The following is an 11,582-nucleotide window of genomic DNA, read 5'->3' as shown; positions in this document are numbered from 1 at the left end:
GCAAAAAGACATACGAGCAAAAGGTCCCCTTTTCAATGTGTAATTGATACTTTGACAGATTTGACTGAACTCTCTGCTCTCTGGGGTGTGGTGACTTCCCAGCCCAGAGTCATCATCCACATCGCATCATGCTTTCTCTTCAGAGGAAGTTTTCCTGGTCATTTGAGGACCATTTCGTGCTCTTTTTTTTTTTTTAAAGATTTTATTTATTTATTTGACAGAAAGAGATCACAAGTAGACGGAGAGGCAGGCAGAGAGAGAGAGAGAGAGAGGGAAGCAGGCTCCCTGCCGAGCAGAGAGCCCGATGCGGGACTCGATCCCAGGACCCTGAGATCATGACCTGAGCCAAAGGCAGCAGCTTAACCCACTGAGCCACCCAGGCGCCCCCATTTCGTGCTCTTAAGAAACTTTCTAGTTTATCTGTGGACTTGGAACTACAATCCCACAAAGAAAACAAAAACATCTCTAGATCTCTGAGTGAACCCAGTCTGGTTTTTTTTTTTTTTTTTCCTTCTGTCTGGGCTCCCTGTTTTTCTTCTTCTTGCCAGTTTTAACCTTCATCTCAGACAGTAGAAACAACAGTCCCCTGTTACCCTGGCAACGGTGGTAAGATAATAGAATTAGGTTGTCCCAGGGCTCCATTTTGGCCTCATGCTTTTTGGAAGAAAAAAAGCAACATGATTATGAAATATAATTTGTGATAAATTTATGGCCTTTATTGGTAAAAGATATAACATGTCAAATTTTCAGTGACTTAAAAAAAATCAGCGACAAGAGTAAGACAGGAAGTGTGTCTCAGGATAAGGATTTCTTTCACATATATTTTCCCGTCAGCTTTGTAGGTTTCTTTTGACATTTTATCTCTTTCATCAATTTAAAAAATAACAACTGAGAAAAATTTATCAGCAGGATAGATTCTGAGAACATTGCTATTTTTTCCTCAATACATTGGAAAATTTGTAAGAATCTTTTACACATTCGGCAGGCATATTCTCATAGAAAAAATAAATTGCCACTCTAGGGATTTACATTCCTATACTACCACATTCAGCACTGACATTCTGTTGAAATCCACTGCTGATTTGGAAAGCTGCTTTTAGTTTTCTAGGTTGATGTTTCTAAGCCTGTGACTCAATTTCCCTGTTCTCTATTTCTATCCTGATTCTGGAAAAATCTCAGGGATGAAATCTGGTCTTAATGATACTTAGTAGGATCCCTCAAGTAACTCTGGATCTGACGTAGTATTTTTAATGCTTTGTTCATTACTCTATATTCTTTTTTTTTTTTTTAATTATGTTAGTCACCATACAGTACATCATTAGGTTTTGGGGCAGTGTTCCAAGATTCCTTGTTTACGTATAATACCCAGTGCTCCATGCAATACGTGCCCTCTTTAATACCTGTTACCAGGCTAACCCCCCAATCCCCTTCCCTCTAAAACCCTCAGTTTATTTCTCAGAATCAGCAGTTTCTCTTGGTTCCTCACCCCCTCTGATTTCCCCCCTTACTTTTCCTTTCCTTCTCCTAATGTCCTCTATGTTCTTCCTTGTGTTCCACAAGTAGGTGAAACCATATGACAATTCACTTTCTCTGCTTGACTCAGCTTCATCTCCTCCTGTCCCATTCATGTTAATGCAAAAGTTGGGTATTCTTCCTTTCTGATTACTCTTTATTCTTGAGTGCTGTGTTTATTCATTTTGTCCAAACTTCTCTCCATCCCAGAGTGATTGGATTTCCCTTGGATGGTTCCAAGCAGAAGAGAAGTAAACTTCCTGTGTGTAGGATAAACACATGCACAATTTAACCCATTGATTATATCTTTATTAGGAATTAAGAATGTTGAATCCATACACCAGTATCTTGGAGTAATAATACAATGTAGTTAGTTTAAAAATCTTTCTACTGTAAGACATATTTATAGACATCTTCCATAGTGACAGTCTGATTGAAGAAGAATGTAAAAGAGATTATTTCCCCTCCATGTTTGAAGAATCTTAGTCACAGAATACACAGGAAACTCCTTATTCAAGAGGAATAAGGAGTTTCATGCTTGAGAATGAAGGTTGACCTTATATAAAGTTCTTGGTGCTAAGTGGGACTTGGGTTCTATAGGCAGGATACACTACTTAATCTCTAGCATCCAATAATTTGTAACGTAGTATAGAAGGTGCCTTTAATGACACCAACAGCATTATATGACTCAGATATTTTGCCTGAAAAGTGAATAGCCATTATTTCCCACCTCACATATGAACTGGAAGCAGGACAGAAAGAGACGGAAATAATCATGTCAGTTGTTATTTACCTCTCTCCTAACATGTGAGGTCACTTTGTTCTGACATTAAAATCTAACTTAGCTCATTTCAATTCAGCAAATATTTCTCTGAGCCCTGTTTATTTGCAAAACACTCTACAAGATACAGTGGTGAATCAAAGATGAAAATTAAACTATAAAAGTGGAAAGTAGTTTCTCTGGGGACTCTTTATTGATCTTCTTTCTTCTGTGGTTATGTTAATTTTAGAGACTTTATATAATTGTCCAATGGAAGGAAATCCTGGGGTGCATGTGGAATCCAGAGCTGAGAGGCCCAGGATGCTGAGACAGCTATGCCTGCTCAGGGTCCATTATGAGAAGATGTAAGCCAGCACCGAAACCTCCTGCCCCCACTATCCACTTAATATATGGTAAACTCTCAGTCCAGAGATGTAAAGAGTGAACAAGGCTTTGGTAACCGGAGCCCTTCTCCAGGACCTTGGTGAGGACAGTCTGATTGAGCCTTGAAGCTCTAGAATCAGGCCAGAAACAGAATGGGATTGCCTTGACCCCCTGTCAGTTAATTATGCTCTCCTGCCTCCATTCTTCTTACTGTCCTCCAAACAGTATGTACTGCCTATTAGCTTGTTTAAGAAACAGATAAGAATTTATGACTATCATTTGTTGAGCACTATGCTAAACACTTCATATATATCATTCTACTTAATTTTTCCAAACATTCTGTGCAGTAGGAACTATTTGACAGATCAGGAAACTGAGATTCAAGGTCATTCAGAGGTTGGCTGATCCAAGATTCAAACCCCTATGGGTCCATTTTATGGACCCCTAGCTCCCATTCATAACTAATATATAAATTCAGAAATCCTCCATCTCTCTTGTTGTGTAATAAGAAAATAGTCCTGCTTTTAAAGAATACTTTCTTCAGTGCACTTAGTTTCTTTTCTGGCTAGAAGTTCTCTCCACTTCAAATTAATAACTGAACTGTGAATTTTGATTTTTAAAGTCATGTTAAGAAGCGTTAAGAAGGGTTCAATATTCCATATGCTGAAAAGTTTCAGGGACAGTTTATTTTCCCTATTTCACTCATGGTTAGTGAACCACTTTTCCCTTCCAGTCACCAGCGTAGTTAGAAAATAAAAATTGGTAGGTTCTCTCCATCCACACAGGAGTTCTGAGAACAGTACTTGGGGAGTGAGTCATGGCTTATTACTTCTCGGTTGACAAGTGTTGCTGGAGAAAAGGCGATTACTTCGTTAATGACAGGCAGAGTTTTGCTTTACTTCAATGACCAAGTTTTACTGTTTTTAATACCAAAAAACAAAATAGTGAATGTGATAGTTATAAAATAGCAGCAAATGCAGACATGTTGTATATATTTACTATGATTCAAGGGATTTTTAAATATTATGTTCTGGTTATTATATCAGATATATCAGAGATATGGTTAAAATTACTTCTCACCATGCAATGCTAATCAGACACAGGATAGTATGTGTCTCATAGTATGTGGGGCAATATTTGGAGATAAGATGAGTAAAATAATAATTAAATTTTGATGTCCTGTTTTTTCTACAAATAAGGAAATAATTAGATATTCTGATTAAAAAATTGACACCAACAAGAAATACCCAGGTCTAGGTCTAGCTGCTAGGTTATCATTTCTACTGGGAATTGAGCAAGGAAAAAAATTTTTTTTTCTTTGAATGGATCATTAATAATATTTTCCAAAGTAGTTCTAGTTTGGCTCGTGCAATGTTCTGCCCTCTATTTAGCTTCTAGAGTTTATAATTTACTATTTTCAACAAACAGATGACCATTGGTGTTGAATTTATGAGTGTTTGAAATATTTCTACATTGATAATATGGTTTACACGTTTTTGTTTCATGTTTTGAGGGGACTGCATAAATTAAGGAATTGGGTTAAGAAGGAAAGGTCTTGTTAATTAGGTTAGTTAGTTAGTTGGCCCTTTTCAGAAGGGCTTTGCAGAGTAGGAGTCACAGCTCTGCCTTTATTTAGTTCTTTGAACAAACCTGCTAATATTCGGCCCCAGGGCCTTATGTTACCACAGCGGAGGAACTGCCTCCAACTGCTCCTGCCCACCCAACCTTTACAAGATGGATCTCTTCCATTGTTGGTAGACCCTCATTGAATGTCTCTTTTTCAGAGGCTGGCTGAGACTATTTTGTGTAAAGTAGGCTCCCTTCTTTTATCATTTCTTGTTATAGCCACCTCTTTTTCTCTGTAACCCTTGTTATAATTTGTTATATTGTATGTTATCTACTTTTTTTTGAAGATTTTATTTATTTATTTATTTGACAGACGGAGATCACAAGTAGGCAGAGAGGGAAGCAGAGAGAGAGAGATGGGGGGAAGCAGGCTCCCTGCTGAACAGAGAGCCCGATGTGGGGCTCAATCCCAGGACCCTGGGATCATAACCTGAGCCGAAGGCAGAGGCTTTAACCCACTGAGCCACCCAGGCGCCCCATGTTATCTACTTAAAATATATATATATATATTTTTTTTTTCAGTGTTCCAAGATTCATTGTTTATGCACCACACCCAGTGCTCCATGCAATACATGCCCCCCATAATACCCACCACCATGCTCACCCATCTCCCCCTCCCCCATTTACTTCCAAAGGCAGGGAACATGCCTGTTGTGTTCACCTGTATAGATCTAACAACTCTCTGGTATTTTTTAGGTGCTTGATAAATATTGTTAAACGAATAAATGATTGAAAGAGTACATCTGAAGGAAGAGAAGAAGGAACTTCTTTCTGAAGGGAGGCGTCTAACCTGGCAGAATAAGTAAAATGTAGGGAATAATAAACTGATACGAGGAAAAGGTGGCAAATGGAGTAGTTAGAAGTTGCTGTATTAACATCAAGCAGCTGGGAGCAAATAGTAAGCAGAATGAGAGCGGAAAGTGTTGAGAATGGTGTTGATGTCTTCTGCTGGAAAGGACTGTTGATTTGGTTATTTCATGGAAGTGGGGTTATATATTAGCTTAGGATACACTGCATTGAACTCCAGCTATTTTGTTTCAGCAACGTTACCAATGGAAGACATGGGCACAAGTTTACATATCTTTATATTTGCCATAGTGGCTAGCTGTGTCTTATCCATGGGTGGCATGCAGTAGCTACTTGTGGAATCATTGCCAGAATGAAAGAATAATTGCAAAGTTACATGCTGAAAAGAGATTTTTTTTTTATCAGTCTAAGATAAGTGTGTGAATTGCAGTTATCAAAATGTATTCTCACCGTAGCAGATACCTCCTTATACTTATACTCCTTATACTTATGGCAGGCTGGTTTCCAGTTTACCAGACTTTCAGTCCATCCTTGAAAGAGAGATGACTCTCAACTAGTCTCATTTTAAGATAGTATATAAGTATATAAATAATAAATATGCATACATACACATGTGTATAGGAACATATATGCACACTATGTATTTTTAACATATAAATTTAAAATATCACAAACTTTTTAATCATTCTATTGAAATCTTTCTATCCTTTGAGTGTATTTATTGATTGCAATCTTATGTAGTCCTTGTCTTGCCTTATTCAGGCTAAAATTCATTGTTTCCATCCAGAGGATACATAGTATATATAGACGTCATCATAAACACATTAAGTAATATGTTGCAGATACTCTGTAAGCATGACTCACTAAAGCAGATATTGTTATCTCCATTCTACTAAGGGGAAAATTGAAGATTTGGGTGATGGAAAGAACATTCTCACCGAGGTATGCTGGAATTTGAACCTAGGCTTTTTGCCTTCAAAATTCTTCTCATGCTGTAGCACTCTGTCCAAACCAAACATCTAGAAAAAGGGAACAGGAGCAGATTACATAAGGAGTCCAGGGCAAAAAATAATTGGGATGATCAAAGAATTTTGATTTTTTTCTTGATTAAGCTAATATTCATGCCCTCGCCACTCACTTTGATGTATTTTAAAGATCTTGACATTTGGCTGTAAAAATGAATTATTTTTTCTCTTCTTCCCCAATAAGTATTTCCTCACTTATGCTCTCTTGTTATGTCCTTTGACTATACACTCTTTACTTTGCCAAGTTAAATCCTTTTAATGTTGTCACTTAGAAATAGTTGATATAGTGCTAGCTCTTTCTCTCTCCCTTCCTTCCCCCCCTTCCTCTCTCCCTGCTTCTTTTTTGGAATTATATAGAATTCTCTAATATTTGATTCCTAATTCAATTAGCCATGAAGCAGAGATTTCTATTTTTCCCCCATCTTTTTCTTCAGTGAGAGTTCTATATAAAGAAAATATTCAGAATGAAAGTCATCAACAGGGCTCAGAGTTGGGAAATTATAACATTACTGAAATACTGATTTTCCACTTGACAAAATAAACATTATTGAAAATTGGTAATATGCACTATTGGCACCGGTGAGAGTACAGTAAAGTAAAAACTCATACACTAGGGTGAAGTGTAAATTATACAACTTTTCTTATCTGTAATTGGCAATTTATGTCAAAAGCTTGACATTAAAAAATATTCTTACCTCATCAATTTTATCCAAAGGAATTGACACTATAGAACTACTTAGATATATCTACACTGATTTTTGAACAAGAACATTCAATGCAGCATTATTTTACTGAATATTTAAAATAATTTAAACATCTAGCCATCCAGAAAGAGAAAGAAAATATTGTACAACTATTGGAAGGGCTTTTAATACACACATTAAATTCATGTTTTTCAAAATAAAGATCTAGGAAATGACTCGCTATATAATGGTGAATGAAAAAAGCAAGTTGTTAAATATGGTATAATTTTATATATGGGAGCACTGACAAACAGCCCTTAAATTTCAACCTCCAAGTGCTTGACACAGTAAAGGCTTATTTTTCGCTTATAACATAGTTCAGCGGCGGGTGTAAATTTGTGACTCTGACAAGTTCAGTAAATAAATGGCTTCAGGACTCCTGGGGTCATTCCAGCTAGCAGATAGGGGAGGAAGAGAGAGGGCATGGGCAGGGGACTCTTTCTCTTAACTGCCTCGGTCCACAAATGATGCATTACTTTTGCTCACTTCCCATCAGCAAAAGCTAGGCACTTGGTCCTTCTCCCTTTAAATTCCAAGAGGCTGGGCGATATAGTTTTTGTGACCATCAGAGCATCTCATCTTCATACCCACTGGAAGATATATCACAAAATTATTATTTTTTAAGATTTTATTTATTTATTTGACAGACAGAGACCACAAGTAGGCAGAGAGGCAGGCAGAGAGAGGAAGGGAAGCAGGCTCCTTGCTGAGCAGAGAGCCCGATGTAGGGCTTGATCCCAGGACTCTGAGATCATGACCTGAGCTGAAGGCAGAGGCTTAACCCACTGAGCCACCCATGTGCCCCCAATATTTCACAAAATTATTAACATCTCTAGTGAGGTTATTTGTGCTTTCCTTTTTTAATTTGACTTTAATTTTCAGTGCTGTGCTATCATTGTCTGAATTTTCTAAAATAAGTGTAAGTTAAGATTATATCAGATAAAACTATAAACATTAAAAAAGCTTGAAGCGCAGTATGAGGGCCAGCTGTGTGTCCTCGCTCTGGAGGTTGACAGGTTGGGGCACTCCCCATAGTGTACATTTTAATATGGTCTTGTATCTTAAGAGATTGTTCAGTCACTCGTCCAAGTGTCAGCAAATCCACGAGCACAGTTTTAGGAGGCTGCTTCTGTATGCATGGGTGATTTGGATATAATATTTATTAAGACAGATCACATGGACTGCTTTGCCTGATCTGGCTGGCTTGGAGGATCTTCCATTCTTCCCTGATCGTTTCATTAAGTTTCCTTCCAAAACCTTTCCCTCGGTCTGAGAGTATGTTTGCTGCTAGCCAAAGTGGAAAAGTAACAAGGCAGATGTTCTCTCTTTTCATAGTTTGTTAAAAAGTTATTCTTTGGCAAAATCACTTGTGCAAGAAGACGTAGGTTGAAAATGCATCTTATACAATACTGAGGAAGTCTAATAGATGATTAAAGAACTAGTATTCAAAGCTCCATGTTGGCATGTAGTCCACTGCCCATTTTAATGATCCTGTGCTAACGGGAAAGAACAGATGATAGAAGCCCTGTGGGAAGGCTATGACTCGTCCCAGCCTAAACATTAGATTCCACGTTTTATCTCTGGCCTTCACCCTTGACAGTGAATTGTAGAGATCCTCGTCTGCTATCATCCTTTTCAACACTCATCGCTGGCTTCAAAGTTGGAGTCTTTCATTTCCTTGCCCCACACTTATTTTTTGTTTCATCACATGCCGCTTTCTTGCACTTGTCCTGTTAAAGAGTCCCCCATAGCTATTTAATATTTAAAGGCTGGGATCATTTTCAGGTTTTAGTTTAAAGGTAACCATAGCACACACAGAGACATTCATTATTAATAGAGGTGCACTGTAAGTCTTGGGACTCCTCTTTCCTTTCAATGTTAGTTTCGTATGGGTGCTGCTGTCGGGAGAATGAAGCTCTGATATTGCTATGTGGCAAGTGGACTCGTGCAATCACGAGGGATCCAGAATTATGTAAACAGTGTGTGTGGGTGGAAGTGATCATGCTCAAAAGGGACATAAAGCCAGAAAGTGACAGGCCACGGAAAGTCCGGTTTCGGATCGCGTCATCTCACAGCGGGCGGGTGCTGAAAGAGGTGTATGAGGACGGGCAGCCTTCGGGATCTCTGGATTCCGAATGTGCCAGCATCTGCGGGATAGATGGACTGAGTGAGTCCGACGGACAGCAAAATGGCCACATGGGATCGGAAAGCGATGAGTGTGAGGACGACCAGGATAACTTGCTGGCATTAGCAAGGGCTGCCAGTGAGAAGGGTTTTGGAACAAGAAGAGTCAACATTTTAAGCAAAAATGGCACAGTCAGAGGCGTCAAATACAAAGTGAGTGCCGGCCAAGCTCTTTTTAACAATTTGGCCAAAGTACTGCAGGTAAGTCCATGCACTTTGCTCCCCCTGGGCTTTGTTCCTAACTCACCCTCTCAGTACCTCTGCCCTCCAGTTGAAAGCAAGCCTCTCTTATTCATGACTCCTACATACTTCATGAGTCACTCCCCCATCGAAGATATTGTCTCAACAGCCATCGGTTAAAAATAGGGTTATTATGCTTAGCAAATTAGATGGATTCTGAAAGCCAAATTTCTAACATTTAAGTGGTCTTTTCTTCCAGTGTGCCATGGCTGGAAGATGCATCTGTTTCTTAGCCAAGGGAAAAAAAAAAAAAGACAGACTATAATGTTCAAAACATCTGAGCACAATTTGGAAGTTAATTTCTGGTTTATCTTCCTCAAGATGGCAGATCAGCATTTATCATCTCTTGTATAGATTTTATTTATTTTTTTTTTTAAAGATTTTATTTATTTATTTGACAGACAGAGATCACAAGTAGGCAGAGAGGCAGGGAGAGAGGAGGAAGCAGGCTCCCCGCAGAGCAGAGAGCCCGATGTGGGGCTCAATCCCAGGACCCTGAGATCATGACCTGAGCCAAAGGCAGCGGCTTAACCCACTGAGCCACCCAGGCGCCCCACTTGTATAGATTTTAAAACAGAGAAGTTGGAGTGCCGCATTCAGCCGCACTGGGTTAAGTTGGAATGATAGGAAGTTGTAAAGACGAACTTGAACTTTCTCCTTCTGCTCTGGAAGTTGCAGGTTTTTTCTGAGGTGGATTTCTTCATTCATTTTCCCACAAGAACTCTAGAGTGGCACTTGAAGAAGTTATTCCTCTGTAATATATATGGAGTGAGATCCAGGTTTTATACTAAAAAACATTAGCCTTTAATATGTGATAGATTCTGCACAGTAATGTAGGAATGTATTATTCAGGTCCTGGGGCCTTTGGCAATGATCTAATGTTTAGACAAATTTTTGAAATTGCCCGGAAGCACTGGTAAATGATTTTTGGTTGAAAACAGGCATCATTTTTTCAGGAATAGAAGTCATAATCACTACCATTAAGGTAGCAGACCAATATTTTTCATTGTAATACCATTTTCTATGATTCTCAACATTTAAATAAAATATCCTTGATGAATTATTCATTGCCTCTGCATTATAGAAGGATGCAGAAGTGGTAGGGAGAAAGGATTTTAACCAAAGGTATTTGATTATTTTTCATTTTGAGGGAAGTATTTGGAAAGATCATAACTCCAGGATTTTAAAAAAAGAAATCAAAGGGTAAAAACAGTTAAGATCAAAGGTTCTTTTCATACTTAGAATTTACCCATGAAAGATTTCACTGATTAAGGCTGGAGGTGGGGAACTGATGACTATGTTTGACTAGGTTGGAAAAAGTCTTGTATAGATTTCTAGAGATGTGACTATTACATTGAAATCATCTTGGTGGTGGCTGTGTTTTACCCACTGCAGAAATTATTATTGCCAAGGTGTAGACCAAGACTCTATAATAATAAAGTTTAAAAAATGTTTGCATTTATTTTGATTAATTTAGTTTTTAGTTGAATCATGATTGGAATTGCTTTATGATCTGGAAGGTTTTACAAAACTGCTGCACCAATTTTAGAATTTTAATTTGAATTTGTTCAGATCGCCCCCAAAAACGATGATTTATGCATAAATACTTTAAATTTTCAAATCCTAAAAAAAAAAAACAACAACAACACAAAAAACCCAAAAAAAAACCCCACAACTTTTCCTCTCTATGGCTTTGTCCTAGTAGAGCTAGAAATCCACCCATAGGAGATAAAGGAAATTCCAAAATAAAATAAAATCTTAGTACTAGATTAGTTAACAATAGTTTACTTGTATATTTTCCTTTTTTTTTTTTTTTTTTAAGATCTTGTTTATTTATTTGGAGAGAGAGCAAGTGAATATGAACAGGGGGAGAGGCAGAGGGAGAGAGAGAGAGAGAGGGAGAAGCAGACTACCCACTGAGCGGGGAGCCCCAACATACGGCTCAATTCTGGGACTGAGATCATGACCTGAGCAGAAGGTAGACGCTTAACCGACTGAGCCACCCAGGTGCCCCTACTTGCATATTTTTCTATGCATAATTCCGTCACCCCTTTCCTTAAGAAAAAATCCAATAAAACTCTAATTTCCTAATAATTTACCACTACACCATTTACCCATTGCTTTAAGACAACAGTAGTGGTTACTAGCAGAGACACCTTTTAGTCTGATATTTAATTATTTTTTTCTAGCTGCACTTCTTTCTTTATAATGTGGGCAAAGTCATCAAATTTGACCACCATCATTAGTTTCATCGTCATCATTGCCATCACTGTCACGGACCATTCTCTGATTTCTCCAGGA

The 11,582-nt window shown here is 38.2% G+C and overlaps 1 protein-coding gene across 1 annotated transcript in view; it reads left to right on the top strand.

The window, feature by feature from the left end:
• Positions 1-8,843: 8,843 nt before the first annotated feature.
• GRXCR1 (glutaredoxin and cysteine rich domain containing 1) overlaps positions 8,844-11,582 on the top strand; it is a 130,190-nt gene continuing 127,451 nt past the window's right edge. The window contains exon 1 of the mRNA XM_044224044.1: positions 8,844-9,242. Coding sequence (XP_044079979.1) covers positions 8,859-9,242 — 384 coding nt within the window. The 5' untranslated portion in view covers positions 8,844-8,858. The remainder of the gene's footprint in view (positions 9,243-11,582) is intronic.

This window comes from Neovison vison, chromosome 11 (assembly GCF_020171115.1).
Source record: "Neovison vison isolate M4711 chromosome 11, ASM_NN_V1, whole genome shotgun sequence".
Taxonomy (NCBI): Eukaryota; Metazoa; Chordata; class Mammalia; order Carnivora; family Mustelidae; genus Neogale; species Neogale vison.
This window is presented reverse-complemented; position numbering and strand designations above follow the sequence as displayed.